At 38.0% G+C, this 23512-nt stretch overlaps 1 protein-coding gene across 3 annotated transcripts in view; it reads right to left on the bottom strand.

Annotated features, from left to right (window-relative positions):
- UBR2 (ubiquitin protein ligase E3 component n-recognin 2) overlaps positions 1–23234 on the bottom strand; it is a 59874-nt gene extending 36640 nt beyond the window's left edge. For all 3 annotated transcript variants that reach the window (XM_049833453.1, XM_049833454.1, XM_049833455.1), the window contains exons 1-10: positions 23077–23234; positions 17472–17731; positions 14277–14355; positions 12637–12750; positions 9657–9784; positions 8549–8687; positions 6793–6855; positions 5405–5525; positions 2058–2165; positions 271–359 (exon numbers count right to left, since the gene is read on the bottom strand). In XM_049833453.1, the coding sequence (XP_049689410.1) occupies positions 271–359; positions 2058–2165; positions 5405–5525; positions 6793–6855; positions 8549–8687; positions 9657–9784; positions 12637–12750; positions 14277–14355; positions 17472–17731; positions 23077–23154 (1179 nt within the window). In that variant the 5' untranslated portion in view covers positions 23155–23234. The remainder of the gene's footprint in view (positions 1–270; positions 360–2057; positions 2166–5404; positions 5526–6792; positions 6856–8548; positions 8688–9656; positions 9785–12636; positions 12751–14276; positions 14356–17471; positions 17732–23076) is intronic.
- Between the last annotated feature and the right edge of the window lie 278 nt (positions 23235–23512).

Below are 23512 nucleotides of genomic sequence, written 5' to 3' on the forward strand. Positions count from 1 at the left end.
GCATAGTTGACGGTGAAGACAAAAACATCTGAACTGCTTTAGTTCTGGGGAGCCTGGAAAGCCCATTTTCTTCCCAGGAGATGAGATGCCATTATAACTAATATTTTGAAGACAGAAATAAGGTAGTCAGCATTTCATTTCAACTTTTCATTTCCAAAAAAAGAAAAAAAAAATCTGGATAACAGTTCATTTGAAGCACTGTATGCTAACTAAACTCTCTTCGCTAGATAGTTTAAGCATTTAATGGCTCTTTGTAAGAAAGATACTTACTCTTGCAAAGCGGATAGCGAAAAGTTTCTTGTATTTCAAATCCATAAGTAGACTGCTCATGAATAACTGGTGATACACATTTCTAGCTCCTGTCAAGAAAAAAGAATGAATTATTGCATGTCACTATTTTCTATCAACACATTATGGAAACATTTAGAAAAGTAAACTTCTACAGAATGAGGTAAGTGTGCATTTCAGAGCAGAAGTTGCTTTGATTAAGTCTGTCAAGTGGTAGCAAAGGATGAAGAATACATAAAACAAAATTCTTCAAGAAGCATTATTTATTATTCCTGTATAAGATAACACTGAGCTGTTGAATGGGTACATAAACCTTCAAATATAAGGCATGTCAGGCAAATAAAAATGGAACTCTATTCCTCCTTAGGATAAATAGAGGATTTGGATGGCCCAGGGAAAAAAAGAACACATTATTACAAGAAATCCTGGGAACTGCAATAAACCTTGCTAGTTGCGAACAACTCTGTAAAATAATCAGCTTAGCTATATCTGAATTTCTACAGTCTGTCTGAGCAGCATCCCAGAAAATATTATCAATACAAATGAGAATTGACTGCATGTAGCTTGGAAATATATGCACATATGTACCATTTCTTTCTGTAGGTCACTTAAGTCAAAAGCCATTACACCACTTCCTTAATGCAGAGTAACTATGGGATACATGAAAAAGTAGAGAAATATTGATATTGAAGTAGAAATCCAGAAGTTACTCCTTGCTTACATTGAAGACATTATCCTAATAAAACCTGTATTAAAAATGCTGTAATGGTCCACAAAAGCAGTACCTTTCAGATCATGAAATTTGTGGGGAAGGGGGGGGGGGGGGGGGGGAGGGGGGAATCTTGAGTGCCAGGAATTCATTCACACAAGATAAAGGTATTAAATAAACAAAACCTAAAGGGATCATTTTCTCCATACTACATCTGCTTTCCACCTTTCTTCTTTTATTGCTGCACCAAGAAGTTTCCAAGACAGAATACAAAGACATGTTACTGCTGTCTAGGATATCTGTACCTCAGAACTGAAGAACAACAAAAGATACTGGGGGGAGGGTAGCAGTCTTAAAAATACTATATTCATGTTTAAATATGGAAAGGACATATATATATATTGCATCACTCTCTGCCTTCTCTTTGTGCTTCTCTTTCTTACACCTGATCTTACATGCCCTTTCAGGATATTAAATCAGACACAGAATCCATGAGATCCAAAGAAATTAACTACCTCCACTTCCTCAAAATTACAACTGTCCAGTCAATCCCATTATACCAATCAGGCTTTTAACATTTTAAGGGCTCTAAAATAACAGGATGGTAGTTACCTTAACAGGTAACTAAGAACACTTAAGAATACCTCATGAACACAAACATAAGTCAAAGCAGAAAACCTCTGCCCTATCCCTTAGAAGAAGCATTTTGGTAGATACAATATAGATGCTGAGATCCTATAAAGCAGACAAACTCCAAATCTCTGTATTGTTTACTCAATTTCCCTTAACTACCACTGTCATCTGCATATTCAAGTCAGCCTTAATTTCAGACTAATTGGAAAAATTAGATCTAAACCCAACCCCACCTCCAAATAGTCTTCTTATGTTCTTGTCTGCAATATATTTGGAGTGCATCATGAAGGGACAGATTATAACAGTTCAGGCAATTTTATCTATAATACACCACAATACAAATGATCAAACATTAGCAGATAGAGTAAAGGGAAAATTTTTATGCATAGCATTCTTTAGTATTTTCCAGAAGTTGGAGAAAACTCACCTTTCCACAGTTTAGAATCATACAGCATCAGCTTATCCACAAGAGAAGAATTTTCACCATCTGGCCCCTCCTGTAAACCAACCTGACACAATATTCGACGAAGGCCATCTTAATGAAGAGAAATTATATAAGTTAATTATAGCTTAAATACAAACTTGCACATTATTTTGACATACTGGAATTTTTGTAAGACACAGTAGAAACCATAGGGCCCTGTTTTCCTTGACAACTGAATAACACTGCTCATATTTTGCTGATAGAAACACAAATATTTTATACCTTGCAAGTTTCACACTTATCTTATGGAACATTAGGAACCTTGTGAAAATTGCCAAACACAGCAATTTGTTTCAAAGTTATCAAATAAAAATGTGCTTTCTTAAAAGTGCTGCTGGCTTACTAATATAAGAAATAAATATGCAGCAGGCTAATTTTCTAGGTTATATTTTTCCTGTTTAAAGTCCTACCAAAAGGAAAATATAATTCATATATGAAATGACTCATATACTCATGTATGAGTTTTTTGTTTACAGTTACTAGCTGCTATTATTTTAAAGCTTCTCTACATATTTTTTTCCAATGGAAAGCAGGAAGAATTGTTATTATGTGAACATATAAGTTATTATATGCTTGCAGACAAGCCTGCATCTGCAACAGAACACAACACAGATGTGCTTATATTAACAATGTTGAATCTAGCTTAGCACTGCAGGTAATGCATGTTCACTAACACAACTATATGACTTACACACATTAGCCCTCATTTCTGCATGCTGCTTAGCCATCTCAGCTTCTTAGATAAGAGTTGGCAGTGGCTTAGTGCCATGTATACCATACCCTGCGCTACATGGTGCGATTCTACACAGTCTGTGAACCCCTATAGCAGTTTGGGGTATTTTTCTGCCTTGCAGAGTGTCCTGGTTTCAGCTGGGATAGAGTTAACTGTCTTCCTAGTAGCTGGTACAGTGCTATGTTTTGAGTTCAGTATGCGAAGAATGTTGATAACACGGATGTTTTCAGTTGTTGCACAGTAGCATTTAGTCTAAAGTCAAGGATTTTTCGGCTTCTTGTGCCCAGCCTGCGAGAAAGCTGGAGAGGCACAAGAAGTTGGCACAGGACACAGCCAGGACACCTGACCCAAAGTGGCCAACAGGGTAGTCCATACCGTGTGATGTCACATCTAGTATAGGAACTGGGAGGAGTGGGGGCGGGGGATCTCCACTCAGGGACTAGCTGGGTGTCGATCGGCGGGTGGTGAGCAATTGCCCTGCGCATCATTTGTACATTCCAATCCTTTTATTATTGTTGTTGTCATTTTATTAGTGTTATCATTATCATTATTAGTTTCTTCTTTTCTGTTCTATTAAACTGTTCTTATCTCAACCCACGAGTTTTACTTCTTTTCCCGATTTTCTCCCCTATCCCACTGGGTGGAGGGCAGTGAGTGAGCGGCTGCGTGGTGCTTAGTTGGTGGCTGTGGTTAAACCACGACACAGAGTTCGATTCCAGCTACTGTTAGGAACAGTAACAAATTAATGGAAACTACCACATTAGTCAACAAATAGCAAACAGACACTTATACCTGAAGAACTGACATCCGCTAGAAAGGATGCAGTAGTCAAGCTTGTGACAAAGTTCCATAGCAAGGTATTCCCCTTTATTCACTGACAAGAGTTTGACACGCATTTCCCAGCAATCATCCAACCTAACTTTGTGGCACAGCAGAAGACCGCTCCACCTGCCAAGTGCCCTTTGGTCAGGGACATTTGAGTGTAACCACCTAAGCAGTGCAATTCTATCACCCCACGTTACAGATTAACAGTAACAGGCTGTTTAAAAGACTGAGCAGAATCTGGAAGTTTGAATGTGTTAAAAAGCTAAGGGAAACCAATTTTTTCAAAAGTGCATTTCACTAAACCAGACTCCAGAGTACACTGCAAGACTGCATCCCAAGGTGTGTAAGGCATTTCAAGCAGTTGAGCACGCAGGTCACAGACAAAACATATGCATAGTGCTTACCATCAAACATTATTTTTGCCCTTCTGAATCATAAAGGACACTGCATTTAATGAAGTAAACTCTGCAGAATTTCAGAAACACCACACACACAAATCAAACTATAAATTCAATGATATCATCTGTAATTTGATACTCCATTAACATATTCAAGTTACTTTTTTGCAACTGTAATTTAGTGCTGAAAATTAGTGACTCTGGCACCTGGCACAAATGACACGGCACAAAATTTGGCTAAAAGAAAATGAGAAAGACAGTGCCTACCTACACATTACACTGAAAGGAAAATTTATCTCAGAAAATAAGTATCTTCATGTCTCTCCTTTCTATTAATACCTATTATTTGCCAGCAACACTGGCAAATAGTTGAACAAACTGCTACCATAACTTTTCAGAAGTTTGATTTATGTATCCATCTTTAAAAATTGACTTATACAAACATAAACTACTTATCTTTCAAAAAAGATAACATGATATAGAGATCCTGTGCCTGAAATCTTGGCTATATTTTCAACTATCAGTCTAATAAAACAATCTCTGATGAAATCTTGCACCTAAGCAGAACATATATGCAATAGTACAGCTGAGTGTGCTTTGCTAGTAAGTCTTGTTAACACTTACAGATGCATAGAACACAAAGCGCATTAGGGACTGTATCTACATTTCTATGTATCAGCAGTTTGACACATTTTCCTTTTATTTTCCCTCATGCTCCACATCTTCACAACTTTATGATTCATCAGTACAAAGGAGGAACCAAGTCAAAACAAACATAGATCCTCTCCATAAAAATTATACTGTGCATCTGGATTCCTTTGAAGAAAGCTCTTTCTAAATATCTGATTAATACTTCATTGGCTTCTATACTTAACCAAAAAACCTCCACACATTCTTGCATTTTCTCTGTTGTTCTACTTGGCAAAAATCTTAAGCAATCACTTTCATCACCATTTATCAAATTACTTCTGAATAATTTTGTTTTATCTAATCAGACAGGTTATTTTCAGCTTACTGCATTCATTTAAAAAGAACCAGGGACTGAAAAATAGCTTGTTGGCATACAGCATTTGACAGCTATTCTCAGCTTCTGTTTAACAGCATCTAAACAGAAAATGGTATCCGAGAAGACTAAGACTGGTAGCACTTTCATACAGAAGTCGGAACTCTGAACAGTACTCCAATAAGAGAAAATAGAATGAAGTCCAATAAGTTATTAATAGCGTTGCCTTATATATTACATATCTGAAACAAATAGACAAAACTGCTTCAGGAATTCAGCTTGCCTCACAAATATTCTCTAACATGTCTCAAAAAAGTTCACGTTTGCCCACCTGAATATCCAATAACACTGCCAAGCCAAGTTAGGAGCTTCAGACCAAAGCTCTGATGGGCAACAATAGATGAATGCATAACTTGTACTTTCAATGGCTTTGTCTGACGACTGGTATTTCTCTTAAAAAGAAAAGGAAAGAGGAGGTAATGCATATTTAAGTGAGGACTAGCATATATTTCTGCACAGAAACACGGTATTCCTATGATTAATTTCAATAATTTATAATATTAATGCATATTCTAATTACTAACACCTACACAGGGAAGAAACAAAACCTAAAAAGTCTGAACTTTGTTTACCCTATTAATATTTGAAGGACCTTATTATGCAATACCAACATACTTAGGCCAATCCATTTTCCACTCTTGGCCTCTTATCAACATACACACTGATCTGCTGCATTTTACTGATAAGCAGCCCCATGCCCAGCCCAAGACAGCCATGCACATTTGTTCCTCGCAACATGACACACAAGTCACACAGCAGCTCACCAAGGAAAGAAACTGATTGTCCACTGACTATTTTAAAAAATACAAATTAAACACACAGAGTTAAAACAAGAAAGTAATTCCCCTCATCTCTGTGTTAGAAACTTTAATAGTTAGACATTACACATAAAAGCCGTTTGTTCTTTGACTGCATAGGTGGCAAATGAAAAATACTGCACATCTTTATTTTTAAAGATATGTTAATGTTTGCAAAATACCTTAAATATTTTCAAAATACCTTAAATATTTTAAGGCCAATAACTCTAGTCACAGTATTGTTCTTCAGTGGTAGCAGTATTAATCACATGAAATAAATAGTTCATTTATAAGTACTGCACTGCAGCAGTTAAAGAAAAATTAACTAGAAAACAGAAAATATTATTCCCATGATCTTCCATGGAAGAATCTTGTAATATACAGATATTATTAATATATATACACATATAAATACACACATGCAAAATGAAAGTGTATTTCTAGTTTCACACTTGGATTCAATCAGTAACAATTTCCATAGTTGTGGCCATGAAAGACAAACAGCTTCATACTATAGCAGAAAAACTAAAATAGTTTAACTTCACTGATCTGAACTGACATGCAATTCCAAAAGATTACATTTGAGGTTCCTGATCAAACTCTTTTCTGAAGGGAAAGGTTGTCTAGTAACTTCTTTTTAGGAAATGATTTTGGGTGCAAGGTAGACCATAGTAGAAAAAAACAAAAAGAATGGAGCATAAACCTGTATTTTGATAACTCTACTGTGCATATTGTAAACAGTATCTCCAACACTTTGTATTATTAAAATATAAAGAGTCATTATGGTAACAATATCACAAAATTGTGTAGCAAAGCCTCTTTTTGCTTAAAATTAGGCAAATAAGTAGATAACGCTACTTACCACTATTACTGATTTTGCTTGATCACAGTACTGAAAGTCTCCATATCGAACAGACCTACGTCCCTTTAAATTTGTAAAGAAGTAACATTACCACCAGCTTCTAAACAAGCGGTTCAAATGCTGTGTTTTACATTAGCAAGCATAAAAGACACAGTAAAAGTTTCAGATGACCATTAACCACTCTTTCTTTCATGATATTTTCAAATTTTGAAGTACTGTATATAGTTACATACTTGGATTTCCAAAATGCACCATGTACTTCTTAAAAGAAAATAAAATTGTATCATATATTAAGTTACTTGTTATAGTAAATTTTCTGTGTATAATATCATTTTTAAGATGTAACCATCACATTCCTTTTATTTAAAACACTGAAAACTTATCTTTAGTACTAATGCATCAATCATTAGTTTTGGTAGAATTTAAAGGTATTTCAGACATTTCAATGCCTTTTAAAAAGGAGATATTAAAGCTTATTGGTCTTTTAAACATACAGCTAAAGCACTTTGTTTATTTCAAAACTCGAAGGTTTCCAGTCTTTCTGTACTGTCAATACAAACATTAAAATAGATAGTTGATTCAATTCATAGTGTATTAGACAGAATAGCTTACTGAGATTTTAGATCTGGTCTGATGCCAAATCATTGTTTCAGGCATAACCTCCTTATTCCTTTTACACACATACATACATGCACGTGTATATATGCATTCATGTATGTATTTAAAAGTAGGACAAGGATCAACAGTAGGGAAAAATCTCCAAAGCGCATCCTACAATACACAGCATGTGCTCAAGTCAGCACATATTCAGGGATCAGACAGGAATCTTTTGGTTACTGATATCACAAAAATAGAGTAGTGCTAATACAGAAACAAAATCTAGTTCAGTGTTAAGTAATATAAAGTGGTTGTATTTCCTTTTCCACTCACCTTCTTGAAGTATTTTAATAAACCAAAATTACACTCTTATTGCCATTTTGGAAGAGACTTCCTTGCCAAGCCATCCCCCAAAAAAAGGCACAAGCCAACAAAACAATATAAAAGCACACTCATTTTCACAGCAACTGCTTACAGGCTCATGGCACAAATAACAAGATGCAGTTAGTTATCCCTAGAAAGCGTCCCTTTCTTAAAAAAATGCACACAAGCCAGAATACAAACAGAGCTGACTGAGTGCTTCTGAGACCGACATATTAGTTGTAATTGTATTCAGCATGTAGTGATTCTGAACTCATTGTTCTTTCTAAACGCTGAATGACATGCTTTACCTCTTTCCACTGTCATCATTTCCACAATTATGAAAAAGAAAATTAAATTTTAAAAAACCCACAAATAGTTCCGTGACCACCAGAACAAAAGCAGTCAGTTATGGATTTTATCCCTCACAGTTGACTGGTGTTACTCTAAGAAGCATTTTGCATGCTTGGAGCATGTATACAGGTTCTTTCAATGTCAGCTCCCTGCTGTACAGTAAGGGATGAGCTAAAGCTGCTGCCTGTCCTTGACAGAGAAGTGAGGGACACCCTACTATCTACACTCACAAGACTTACTGGAATACAGTTACACTGAAACATACATTCAATATTAGGTCTGGTTTGGACTGGCCAATGAGTTAAGAGATTTTAGAGTGGCCTGACACACAGGGCTCAATCACATTAACCACACTCTTTGGGAAAACAAACTAAAGTTAGTGTAGTCATATAAAATAAACATTAGGGTAAGTATAATTAAAAGTTCTAGCAATTAATTTACTTACATCTCTATCTACTGTTGTTGCAAAACCAATAGCTTCCTTCTGTGTGCAATTGACAGCCTTCTGCAGAGTATAAATAACTTGTTCATAGGTATGCACTTCATCATTAAACAGCATGCAGTAGTAAGTGTCGCTCTTCTCACTTGAAAGCAAGGATTGAATTTATATAATTCAATTTAATGCAATTTAAAAAATCAACTTCTAGTTTAACAAAGTTTTCCACCAAGCATACAACCCAAGCCTAGGCTTCCTTTGCTATACTGGAACATATCTGAACAGTTTATTTGAAAAGGACTGACCACACCTAACTTCTATAGGAATATGCATCTTCCCTGCAGAATTAATTCCAAAATGACCAAAGTCTTAAAGACAATACTTAAGTCTGAGTATTATTTTTTAACATCTGTTGATTATGAACCTTCCAGCGCAGCTGTGCTCAAAACATTCCCCCGTAGCTTCTTAAGAGATTTCACCCATCTTGGCATTATTTTGCCACACCTGTTTCCCCAATATTGCATAAAGGTCTATCAGACAACAAAAACTTGGCAGTCTTTTAAAAAACCCAAACTCCACAATCCTCAAAACCACAACTTATTAAGCTTACATAGATTCAGTACAATCTTTTGATTCCCATCATTTATTTACAGAGCATTCTTACACAACAAAGTAAAAGACAATACTAACAAGATGTCACAAATGAATCCATGATAACTATGACGTTCTGTAATGCTTCAAAATTTTTTAATAAGTAGATCACCAAAAGTACAAAATACTTTTGCCATCAGAATGTCAGTAACTTTGATCATAAGAAATTAATCCAGAACTTGTTTTAGGGTATTGTATTTTACTAATATATCTTTTTCAATATTAAGAAAATGAAGGTATCACAGAGACATTGGTTTATCATTGCTATGGAGAGAAATGGGCTGTATAATCACAAAAGTAAAAAATATGAGAAAAACAGATCTATTAAAATTACTTTAGTCCATTGTCTACAAAATGTTTCTGACAATTTTAGGAAGGCAGAAAAGATACTGAAAATCAGAATTTGCGTTTTCTATTGTAAATATCTGCAAGCCTTTAAAAGTCAGAAGACAAATACTATACTTACATCATTTCTAGGCCAGGCAATTCATTTTCCTTTTCCCATGTTAATATATCTACTGCATATTTAAATGTGATTGCAAAAATATTATAAGCTCTTGCTACCATATCTTCTGGTAAATGCACAAGAGGATCCTGGAAAATAAATATAAATAGCAATTGAGAAATTAAATGACATTCAAAACAGAAATTGTCAAATTTGCACCTCTCTCTGTCAAAGGTGACGCAAGCATCTTTAATGATGTCTTTCTTTAAATGACTTTACATTTGAAACGAATAGAGTCAATAATCATCCTGTTTTCTTTTTCCAGTTCTTCACTGACAATCACCAAAGCAGTAATCTGACATTCTATACCTAAATGTTAACTCGCATTTGGTCACCCACTTAAATTTTCCACACACTTCTCCAATTTCACTTTCATTGTTCCCACTTCTGCACACCTTCTAACATAGTTCTTCTGAAGAATTTTTAACCTCAGCTGTATTAAAATCTGCTTTTTCTGCAATGCCTTCAAAAACATAATTTGAAATCACTGTATCTTTTGTTTCACTTACCATTACTAGTAAACTGCAGAATATAAACAACTATACATCTATTGCCTTGTTTCATACGTAGCAGGCATTTAGAGGCAGAAGTCTTATCTATCCGAGCTTATACAACATCCAGCATGCTGGGATCATGATTCATGATGCATGCCTCTTACATGCTGTGGTAGATAAATAATTAAATGCTTAAATGTAACTGGGTATTTCTTAATGATCTGCCCATATCTGTCTTGTTCACAGACAGCTGTTCCCCTTTTGTATGTGGACAATGCATCCACTTGTGCCCATTCTGCACTCTCCAAGGTGCCTTCCATTTGAAGTCTGCAGCAGCCACTATAAACTAGCCCTCCTCTCTCTGTCAGAGCAGAATGGCTGCTGCTGCAGGTGGGGGAATTGAAATGAGGAGGGGGAGGAAGAGGAGTGCTCCTTCAGTCTGCAAAGTTAAAGGGGCTACTTTTTGGAGCAGCAAATGAAAACCACTGCCAACTCTGAATCAGGTAGTACAGACACCACTACCATTTCCTTCCAATCCATTTCAAGGCATTTGTGTGTAAAGAGAAAACATTAAAAACCTCTTCCCTGAAAGGATTCTTCTTCTACTATTTGAAATTTTTGATGTTCAGAACAACTAGTCCCTCTGCTACAAAGCTGGAAAGGGAACACTTGCATGCCCTGCAGGTCACCTGGATGTATACTATAAATTGGGTCACTGACTCAATTCATCATTTGGTATTTTGAAGTATGTGTAATTGTTAGTCAATTAAACTATTTAACAGTAGCCCAGTTTCTGTTTTAGGATTACCTAATACCAAATTCCGTTTCATTACAGTTAATGTTGTATAGAAATAGCTACAATAATCTTTTCAGAACTTATCTGCATTATCTACAGGTGACCTTTGACAGTCAGCAGCTCACCTGTGCTAGTAAAGTTTATCCACCCCACCGAAGATTCTCTGGGAATACTTGGAAGCTTTACAGGAATGTTAATAACTGCCATTTCTCTTTTTTTGCTTCATTTAAAACTTTTCTAGGTTATGGAGAACTATCAGTCACCAAAAGGAAAGGCAAACCTTAAGCAGCAGCACTGCCTCCATTCCCAGCACTTTCAACAAAGACACGTATCTGGGCAAGGCAGAAAACAGGTTCCAATAATGCTCAACAAATGATCGTTGATCTACCCTGAACACAACATTGCTCAACATAAGAGACCTCAATCCTCATTACTCATGGGGAAGAAACACAAAGCCTGCCTAGTGCCTTAATTTTTTCTGTCAGTCACACTCACTGTATGAGTATCTTTGGACATACAAGTAGCAGTCCACCCACGATTTTAGAACAAGAGTTTTCTAAGGTTGCCGACTAACGTAAACTGGCATGTAGATCAAGTGGCGAGTCCATGCAGCAGTGCTGGAGTCTTAGGGTTGAGATAGTGAGTACAGATTTTAGAAGGACCACTGTCACTGCAAATACAGTTACAGTTGCTTCACTTAAACCATCAGATAAGCAAAATTAGTACAAAAAATTGCCTTGTATTTTCCCTTCAAAAAATCTCATGGAAATTATATTACATAAGAACAGATGTGAGTAGCTAGACCAGAAGCCCAACTAGCCACTCTTATTCCTGAGATGTAATAACAGATACCAAGGGAAGAGTATAAGAAAAGGACAGAATGCTCCTCTGGCCTCCAGTAACTTAAGACACTAATATTTCCCACACCAAAGATGGTATCTGCAATTTTAAATGGCCATTGATCATTTTTTCCCTCCACAAACGTGTTAGATTTCCTTTTGAACATAAATTTTTAACAACCACCATTGTTTTGTAACGGTTAGTGCAACAGCTTGAATTCATACTGTAAGAAGTAGCACGTCTTTTTGTATTTAATATGTCCAAGTTGTTATGCTATGAGAAATGGTGATGGTATGTTCTCCATTTACCTTCTCCATACCAAACAAGCTTTTATAGACCTTTATCTTGTATCTCCATTATGGCTTTCCTGTAACAGCAAGTTATTTTGATTTTAAAAATCTGTGCACTTCACTTTGGTAAAAATCAGAACATATGTTGCACAGACAGCTTAATTTGGCTTCTTTGTGCACATGATTACATACAGTTGTGGGTTGGTTTTTTTTTCCACTTGGCAGACTCCCTTCACCTTTCAAAATAAGACAGAAAAACAAAAGAAACAGAACTAAAGCTGCAGAGGCGACCAAGAACATACAAAATGAAGCCTTCAAGTAGAAAACGTCATTCAAAGTAACTCCTTAACTTAGACAAGACATTAATTTTGTCTAACACAGTGTGGTTCAAATATTGCCATTAAATTTCCTCCCATCTCTCATGCATGGTATACAAGACTAAAAATAACCTCATATGAATGATTTATATATATACACACAGTTAACAATGTTTTGACACATGATGCCTCAATTGTTATTACCTCTTCTTCTGGAGTCTCTGAAGTGTTAAGTTCATGCTTTTGACAGTAAGGACCTTCTTTCCAAGCTTCTGTATCACCACAGTCACAGAAACCTCCTCCACCTGACGTTGTCATCTAAAATTATTTAAAACCAAAACAGTTCACATGACTATACATATACATACATGCACACTAAGAAACAAGTAGTCATAGCTAAACTACAAAAGCATGATCACAACACCTGATAGCTTTAGCCAGTACCGTGTTAAAATAGCATAGTGAAACCACGTCTGCTTCTATGATGGCTGAAAGCTTACCTACTTTGTCTGCCCATGCCAAAATAAAAAATTTTTTTAAAAAAGACAAAAACCTTCAAACAACCCCATTCTGCTCCACCTGAAGGCTGGGGGTTTTTTTTCAGTTTTTCTAAATCTATTACTTTCAACACCATCTGCACTATTTCAGATTCTCACATTTATAATCTGAACAAAGATAAATTGTTTCATATAGCGTTATTACACAGTGAGTAAAAGATGTGCTGTTTATAGTAAAAGGGCTTTACAGACAACACTTGAATTGTTCATGTAAGTTTTAGTAAGCACAGAAAAAAGCATCTGAAAACTGTAATGATATATTTGCAGTTTTAATAAAATTTATTTTAAAGCTAAGACCACCTCAAATTAATAAGTGCAATAATACTATTTTTCAACAACAACTATTAACTGATTCATAGAAGAATTCTTCTTTCACCTATTTTTGGCATACAGGTACATTCTGTACCTATAGGTATCACCTACGGTATCAACAAAATTAGATGGACATTTGAAAGAACATTTGCTTACACTTTTGAATGTCACCTTGACTTGTTAATTCACTAAGCTTGCAAACTAAAAACCTACATACAAGAAGTATGCTGATATCAGCAAACTGGATTGGGTTCTTGGGGCAAGTTTTTGTGTTTGGGTTGTTTTTTTTTCCTAAAACCTGGTGCTCAGGGTAACCATGCAGTGATCAGATTTACATTAACAGCAGTGCAGTATTGTCAAAAATAGATTTACAGAAAGGCTATACCAATAGCTGTCACTTAGCTTCTTAGCTTAAAAACACACCAAGCCTTCTTGGTTTTGTTTGTAAGTTTTTTTTTAACTAATCTGTACTATTAATATCAGTATATTACTAAAACAAAGAGCATCTACAGTTTTAGTTTTCTATTTTAACTTTATGTTTAAAAACAAACAAAAATCCTGCTATTGTACAGAATTTGATAATGATTCAGATGTTTAAAAGAAGTAAGTTTTAAATAAAAGAGGTTTCTTCATAAAGGTTTTTCAATGCCTTTTAAAAATAGTCAAACATCAAGGTCAAAGCAAGTCAAAAAACAACCCTAATGTGGTAAAATTCACTAAAGGGCACATGTTAAAAATATACATTTGTAAGCTTAACTTGTGCATAAAATTTAATTTCTCAATATTTTAAAGTGTTAACTTTCAAACTCAGATCAAAACACTCAAGTTCTTCTAAGATTATTGCAGACTTAATTCCAAACTGTGTTCATCCAACATTTTGAAATTATGTATATATTCTTACAATTTGAACAAGGAGTTTCATACACATACAAAATTATTAATGACTACATCATATATTCCAGCAGTATTACTAACCCTGTATCGGTGTTCTCTATGAATACTTCCAAGAAAGCACTCCATGCATAACACACAAGTTGGGTCAACTGCACAGTCTCTGAAAACAGCAACAACAACAACCAAGCAAAAAAAAAAAAAAAAAAAAAAAAACCACAACCAAAACAACAACAAAAACAACAAAAAAAAAAAAAGCATTAAACAAACGGTTTTCCCTTTAATTACACATTTTACAACAGGTAATTTTCAAATATCACCGATATGAACCTTTTAACTAATGTATGTATTATTCTGAAAGACGAAGGGGATGGCTTCCAAGGAGGGGGAAACAAATGAAGGACAAAAACAAAAAAATCTGTCCTCATAACAGAAGAGGTTGTAAAATATTGTCTGGGTAGTATGTATATTTGGGCAATATAGCCATTGCCTTCAAGAGGTGAGACAAGTATATAAGCAAGTAAACAGATGAATTACAGAACACAGTACAAACAGATAAACAATATAAACCCAAGCAAGTTCTCTCAAGTACAGAGTAGAAGTATTAACAATCTTCAGCAATCAGAGAAGACGTTTTTTCACTGAACACTGAAAAGAAAGAGAGCACACAATAGATTAGATCAAACCTCTGCTTCTAAGTTTAGCTCTACAAGCTTACTGAAAAGGTCCAACAATGCAATTTCCTCAACTAGGAGATCAGAGACCATAATAAGATCCTGTCTACAAGCACTGCCATATTAGATAGAAGTAATATTTCTAGTAAAAGGGGCTAAACAAATGAATGAGACAAGTATGCATTACATTTAACTGTCTCCCTGATAAACACTGAAAATGCATGAACCTGTGTAATGCAACTGACTTCAAGGCACCTCAAGATTAAGGGAGCCAGGTTTTGCAACGAAAAAAACTACCAAGAGAATGCATGTCTTATGATGGTTATTATTAAAACAAAAATTCAGAGACACAACTTATTTTGTTCAAAAGAAAACACCAGAGATCCTATGAAAAGTTATTATCAAGAATTCTCTTCATTTCATTTCACCAAATAAATTAAACCAGGTAATCACCGAAAGATAATCAGACACCCATGACTTACTATGCATAACATACCATTTTCACATTTTTTTTCTCCAGAGGAGCCACTAAAGCTGAAAATGTCAAAGCAAAATTATACAAAGCTCTTCTGTTTTAGAATAATTCATGTTCGTGACATTATTATTTTTTTAAGTAAAAAAAAAAATAATCAAAAATATTTATTGCAATAATAAGCATACAGGATATAGATCAGTTCTACCGTATTGGGTATTGATTTTTCAGAGCCCTGAACTTGTGGCAATATACTTATAAACCCAGTACCATTTGCCAAGTAATTTCTCAAACAAGTGCTTATACCTAAAGGGTATAAGGGTGCTTATACCTAAAGCAGAGGCAGACCTGTAAGCTGCACAACCAGACAGAAAAGCCACTGCTTTTAAAGTATTTCATGGGCTCAGAAAACAATTTTTTTCTGTATCCCACAAAAGTTTGAATTAAGCTCTCATTATTCTTCATTACCACCTATAGGTCAAAGAAAATGTTTTTTGTTGTGCATTAATAATTAACAGTTTTACATCTATGTTCAGTATTTAATCGAAAGAAGATGAGACTCCCTCTTGATAGCAGCAACAGCAAAAATATTCTGTATTCACTGCTGACCCTCACTTGAGCAGAAGACTGGACAAGACGGCCTACCAAGACATCCTTTCTAACCTGAATGACATTATGATTATATTTCTGTATTTAGATCATTTTTCTACTGAAACAAAGACCCTGACTATGAACAGTACATTCACTCATTCTCTAAACTCTACACCAATGGATTGCATTATTCTGCATTTTCATCACACCTGACAGTATTCTCAAGGATATACTTTACATATTGAGTTGCTGGTCTTGAAAAAGCAAGCGTTTAGAAGAAATTAACATAAGTCCCACAGTTTTCATTAGTCCATATGAAGAGTATTTGATCATTAACATATTACATCTAGGCTGCAACACAATTTAACTTGAATTAAAACACTAGTTCCTAGGTTTGGCTTTTTAGGTCTTTGGGACCAGATTTCATGAAAAGGTACTAAAGAAACTGTAGACATTCTTTTTATAGCCTCTGTTAGTCTTCAGCCTCCCTGCCCAGATCTCTACTTTTTCACAGCTGTGAAGGAAGAACCTAAGAACACCTGAGAGGAGATGGAGTTTTTTTAGTGGTTGCAAGTATCTAAAGTACCCACCAGTTTAATCTCATCCATCTCAAGATAAGAAGGCTCAAAACATTTCAAAACTACATATTCTAACTGATCGTTAAAACAGAAATGCCAAAGAGGCAGTGTGCTAAGCATCTCAAGTCTACCCTGAATCAGAAAGTCAACGATTATGTTTCTAGAAGAGGAGAGCACTAGAGAGTAAAATTCTACAGTCATTCTCTGCTTGTAAATGCAGGGGATGGAAACCCAGAAAAATAAACCCCTGAAATAAGACAGACATTCCCTCCCCCCGTCACCCCACCAAGTGTTCAAGTGTCCAAGCAAGTGGTAGAAACCATACAAAACAAGAAGAATCTGTGACAGAGAGGGTACAAACCAAACTTAAACTACAGGTGGTTCAGGAAAGAGAAGATAATAAAATAATGAATATACAGCTAGTAATACACTGGCTTAAAACTGAAAATTTCTAGAATACTTGTAATTGGTTAGTAACTTCCTATCCTCTTTCAAGTCAAATGGTATTTTTAGAGAGATATAGAGATAGGGGTAGGGAAGGAACAAGAAGCTGGTATGCCTGTTTTAGCATCCAATAGATTGGTTTAACAGGTCAGGGAAAGAGGTCTAAAATACAGGATCAACACTAACAGCTGATATTAAACACCAGAATTACACACACATATACCTGCCCACTTACTTCCGATTAGTGCCCTTAAATCACACTGACAGTTCACCCCAACCACTTCCTTAATCTTGCGTTTCTTTTGTACAGAAAACACTCTAGACTATACTAATTAATATTCTTCCATTTGCAAATCTGTAGTGTTTTAATTTTCCCCTGGTCCACCTGTCATGAAACACTGCAAGGTTACTTTAAAAATACATTTGCAGTATTAACTTTTCTTTAGGACAGTATATTCTTATTGAAAAATGTTCATGACTTCACAAATTATAAACACTTCACAATGCGAAGTTGAACTACCTGCAAGAATACGTAGGCTCTCCCACTTTAAAAACACGGCCACAGAGATGGGAAGGTTTGTTCGCTTGCTCAAGCTTTGGAAAACCAAATGCAGGATCTTCGCCACAAAGATACCATTCCATTGGTCCCAGCAAAACGTGTTGTGCCAGCATGTCTTCTCTTTGTGGGGCAGGGTTAGGACCCCTGCAGTAAATTTTTGGTACGTAATAGGCCAGATGCTGGTACACTTCTTTCTGAAGGTCATTTGCTTGCAGCCATTTCTTTTAAATTAAAAGGAATGAGAACACAAATTGTTTGTTAATAAAAATACAAAACATAGTTCAATCCATCAATATGATTTTTATTTCTAAATCAAAAATCGAAAATGGAATTGCAAAACTAGAAAGCCATGCTTCCTTCTAAGTGTTAAATGTAGATGATCACAGAAGACAGACATTAGGAAAGGAATAATTTGTTTCCCTGCTTGCACATTTTATCCTTTTGACATACAAAACTCTTTTCAAAAGGACAAGATTTAAGAGACAAAATTCTTAAAAATTTTTGTCCAGGATGCATGACCAGTAAAATGTCCCAACATTAGCAGTGACTTTTAGGATAAGGCCTCGACTATGCTGGTTGCATTTTTTTGGAGCGCAGACTGATGCTGCCAGCTGGGGACAGAGAGGAACAGCAGAAGCCTGGAGTTGGCAAGGAACAGGCAAAGACAAAAAGCACAAGGAGAATGGCAAACACAGCATTAGGTAACAGCCCCTCTCTCATTTAATTCCAACAAATTACCTATGAAAATGAGGGGGGTTTGGTTTCTCCAACCACCAAAATAACTTATCTGAATTATTATTTCAAGCATGATGTTAGATCCATGAATTCTTCTATTAGGTCTGCGTGGCAAGGTTTTGGTAGTGGTGGGCTACAGGGGTGGCTTCGGTGAGAAGCTGCTGGAAGCTTCCCCCTGTGTCTGATAAAGCCAATGTCAGCCGGCTCCAAGACAGACCTGCCACTGGCAGCGCCTCTGGGATAACATATTTAAGAAAGGGGAAAAAACCCCACCTGAGCAATTGCAGCCAGGAGAGAGGAGTGGGAATATGTGAGAGAAACAACCCTGCAGACCCCAAGGTCAGTGAAGAAGGAGGGGGAGGAGGTGCTCCAGGCACCGGAGGAGATTCCCCTGCAGCCCATGGAGGTCCACGGTGGAGCAGATCTCCACCTGTAGCCCAGGGAGGACCCCACGCCGGAGCAGGTGGGTGCCCGAAGGAGGCTGTGACCCTGTGGGAAGCCTGTGCTGGAGCAGGCTCCTCCTGCAGGACCTGTGGATCCATGGAGAGAGGAGCCCACACTGGAGCCGGTTTTCTGGCAAGACTTGTGACCCCATAGGGGACCCACGCTAGAGCAGTTCGTGAAGAACTGCAGCCCGTGGGAAGGACCCATGCTGGAGAAGTTCATGGAGTACTGTCTCCCATGGGAGGTACCCCAGGAGGAAGGAGCGGCAGAGACAATGTGTGACGAACCAACCCCAACCCCCATTCCTCATCCCCCTGTGCTGCTGGGGGGAGGGCAGGGAGGTAGAGAAAATCGGGAGTGGAGTTGAGCGAAGGGAGGGGTGGGGGGAAGGTGTTTTAAGATTTAATTTTTATTTCTCATTACCTTTCTCATTACCCTACTCTGATTTGACTGGTAATAAACTAAATGAATTTCCCCAAGTTGAGTCTGTTTTGCCCGTGATGGTAATTGCTGAGTGATCTTTCCCTGTCTTTACCTCGACCCAGGAGCCTTTTGTTATATTTTCTCTCCCCTGTCCAGCTGAGGGGAGTGATAGAGCAGTTTTGGTGGGCACCTGGCATCCAGCCAGGGTCAACCCACCACAATTCTCTTAGTCAATCAACTGTAAAAAACAATGTTGACAATTTTGAAAAGCCATCAAACTACTGTACCTGCTATAAGCTACTGAAAAACTCCCAGCTCTTTCCAGTTTGTTTTTTTTTCTCTTGTATACACACACAGAGTAAAAAAATCCTCTAGGATAACATTTATTTCTGCCTTTTGGATTACAATTTTATAAAGGTTTAAACTGCAAGTTAAGGCTGCAAAGTTTTTGTCATAAACAAATGTGAGCAAGCACTTACTGCAAGTGTGCACTGATTAAATCCCGTGTTACATAAACAGTCTTAGTATGCTATTTCTCATTGTAAATATGACAACCAGATACCCCTGGCAACTTCAGAAAAAGAATTCAGAATCAACCTAAAACTGTACATGAAAACCGAGAATTAATTATACCAAAATAAATGGGTTTGGTAATCAAATGTTACAGCTTGATTTACTCTGAATTATTTATGACTTACTCTAAAGAACTTATGTTTGAGACAATGCAATTATAGCAAGTTCTTCAGGATACAAACATAAGAGTCAGCAGAGCATTTGTGCCATTTAAGAATGGCTGCATTATTGCCTTTTTTTTAAAACTATATTGTAGTATTTTCATTTACTAGACTATGTTTTCCAAAGCAGAATTTGATATTAAAAACCCATATTTGTCAGTACAGCTCTTAGTAGAATAATATGCTTTCCTCACTTCTCTTTTCCTAAGTTTGACTTCTTAAAATCATGATCAGTCTACTAAATCTTTCTGTATTGATCTAGCTTTGATGGTCAAAGCCCAGATTTTTTCCAAGGAAGTCCATGCAAAAAGGTTGCCAAAAAGCCATATCCAACAACCTAGAAGTTTACAGATAATCTCACCATTGCCACCGGGATTCAGAGAATACTGCACAAAAATGAAAAAAGTAAAGTTTTCATTACTAAGAATTTGATTTTTTTTCCCCTAGCTTATTAATCTTTTCCTCTCCTTTCATCCTTTGCGCCAAATACCTACTACCGCCAGGAACTGACCCAACCACAGTGAAACTGACTTAGTCTCTTCCATGATTTCCATTTAATAAGATCATTTTTAGATTATTTTCTAGGGCATATATTAGTTATTACGCCTGCATTTTTCTCAGCAAAATACCTTTAATTTCAGCCTTTTAATTCAGCAGTACATTAACTTCTATCTAGAAAATACACTGAATATTAGCTACACTGCAAGCTCAGACAAATACCTAGCCAGAGAAAATTCTTGTTCCTCGAGTAAATGTCTTTCCCATCCCAAACATTCTGGCAGTAGTTGCCTGAAAGTTAGGTGTGGCAACACTGAACATCATCACACCTAAATCTCTTTGTGGAGCCAGTTCTTTACACATAACTGTGCATACAGTTTTGAAAATCAGATCCTGGCTAAAAGAATATCAGAAGGAAGTACAGGCTAGTAGGACAAGGAAACAGATGTCACTCCAAGAGCTACCAGGAAGGCAATTCAAAGTATTATTGTTGTGCATGTGAAATTATTACTAGAAATATATACATATGCATCCATATGTTGTGCTGCCTTTCCAAATCACTACCTGGGAGGCACTGAACTCCAGCAAAACTACTCAAAACTTTGGAATTTGTTAACAAAAGCATTTTGTATTTAGGCAAGTTTTCAGTTAGTATTTGTTTATCTTCTAACCTGAAGTCACATGTAAGAAAAGCTAACATTCTACTCTCCCAAATAAAGGTTTTTATTAAAAAGGGAAGTGCATTCCTCCCCACTTCCTATCCCCTCAAACTTGCTCTCCTGCAGCAATTTTTGACTGCCCTGATAAAACACCTACCCAAAAATCATTGATCAAATAACATTTTATGTAAGTAAATACCTAATGGTCCACCAGTGTTTCTATTAAATCCAGATCTAAGAGGTACCAGGAGAACAAAACATATAGTACAAATAAGCCACAAAACAACTCAGTTTACTGCTTCAAAAGCTTAAAAGTATAATTTATGTTTTTCTTAGCTATACAAATAAACAGCTGCAATGTAGGGTCATGTTGTGTTACAGATAATTTATTCTTTTGATCGTTGTTCTTTGGAAGTTTATCGCTTAGTTGTTGCAATGAGAAACTGAAGCTTAAAGTGCTACAACTATTGCTGTGGTCTGGCATTTGTTTTGTTAATACTGGGCTATCAGCAAAATAATGCTATCAGCGAAGGAGGGAGAAAAACAACGCTAAAAGCCAAGCACGTTGTTTACATATACAATCAGGCAGCACCAGCAGCATTTAGTTGCTAGCACATTGTAGATTTGAGAGTGATAGATCTCAGAATTGTAGCTTGTGCTGTTGATGACAGAGAATAAAAATGAGAAAGAAATGACTAAATTTATGCTGGCACTTGTACCTATAGCCAATTCCTAAATGAATTCCACTTGGTGCATGTCTCTCTTGGGTTTATCTACGGCGTGACCCAAAAAACCCCATCTGCTACTCACACAGACAAGGTCGTTTGGGCTCAGTTTGGGCTACTTTATGAAGTGTTTGATGGAATTATTGGGTTTGCTGTTGAGGGGAAGGAAGACTAATTCTGGAGCTAAACTAGCTATGATATAGCTAACTATGCACATTTGCCCATCTAATCATACCTTTGTCTGCACTGTAGAGATACCAGCATAATCTGAGGATAATCTTAATTATAACATTGTCTTTTATTTTCTTTTGGAAAGCAGCCAATGTAATTTCCATTTAAATACTCACAGACAGCTCTTCAAGGTCTTACCCTACAGACATGCACATCAGCAGTCCCAATATTTTAACATATATGTCCAGTTCCTCAAATGCACAAACGTCTATAAGATCTGGCACCTATGCCAGAAACAAAAGCGTCTCTAAAAACTTTATCCTCAAGACTTCTTTTCCCTTTCAACTGCTCTTCATAAAGGTTGGAAAAACACATAAACAGAAGTGGATTATTTCAAATATTACATTGATTTTGCTAATATTTCCTCTACAAGCGTCCCATTCTAATGGTCTTAAGCTTAACTAGCGCAAGCTTTTGCCAGAACTGCATCCTAAATACCGGGGAGGAAGGAAGAATCCTGTAACGAAAATTCAACGCTACAAAGCATGTTCGGGCCCAGACGCCCACCTAAATTAATGGGGGGAGGGAGATCTTCTCACGTCGAGGGATGATTGCCGGCAGCGAGGTGTGAGAAAGTAGCAAACTAGGTAGGAGAACGAAACTTCTCAGCTGCTCGGGGAAGGCGAGGAAGCACTAAACGAAGGAGCGAGATGCTGAGAAGCGGCCCCGCTCCCGTTTGCGCTCGCCAAGCCCCCACGAGCGGCGGGGAGCCGCGGCCGCCCTCGGCAGGAGCTGACCACGGCCGGGCGGCTGGCTGGGGAGCCACCTGCGCCAGCCAGAACAACAGGAAAAGCTGGCTGCTGGCTGCCATCGATTTCGGCTACCGCAATAGCGACGCCGGCGACAACGGCAGGATAAGGCCAGAACAAGAGGCCGCTGCCAACCGGGGTGCCCTTATAACCAGCCGGGGCAGCGACACCCCCTCACCGAAAGCCTGCTCGCCCCCCCCCCCCCCCCCCCGCCGCCCCCGGGCACAGCCTCGCCCCGGCCCCCGGAACGGCGTCCGGCCCTCACGGCCCCACCGCCGGCCGGGCAGGCCGGTGCCGGCCTCGCGAGCCCCCGCTCCCTCCTCGCCCCAAGCACTTCTCGCCCTTCCGCCCCGGGCCCGCCGCCTCACCACGGCGATCTCCTCAGCGGAGCACTCCAGCAGGCTCTTGTCAATGGCCTGCACCTCCGCCTCCAAGTCCGCCGCCATCTTCTCTCCCCCCCGCACCGAACCACCGCCGCCAAGGCAGGGACACCCGGAACCGGGCCCGGCCGGCCGCTCTGCCCGGGGAACCCACTTCCGCCCCGCCCCCGCCCGGCACAGCGGCGCCGCCCGCCGCGCCGCTCCGCCCCGCGGGGCATTCTGGGAGGTGTAGTCTTTCCCCGCCACCCCCCGCCCCGCCCCTCCCGGCAGACGGCGCCCATCGCCCGGGGCCCTGGTGCGGGAGCCAGCCCGGCGCCGGCGAGGGCCGGCGGCTTGGCACTCCCGCGCCACGGACGCCCTTCTCGTCTCCTCCAAGGCGAAGCGATGCCCGGGGCGGGGGGGGGCATCTCCCGTCTCGCTGGCA

The sequence above is a fragment of the Accipiter gentilis genome, chromosome 30 (assembly GCF_929443795.1).
Source record: "Accipiter gentilis chromosome 30, bAccGen1.1, whole genome shotgun sequence".
NCBI lineage: Eukaryota > Metazoa > Chordata > Aves > Accipitriformes > Accipitridae > Astur > Astur gentilis.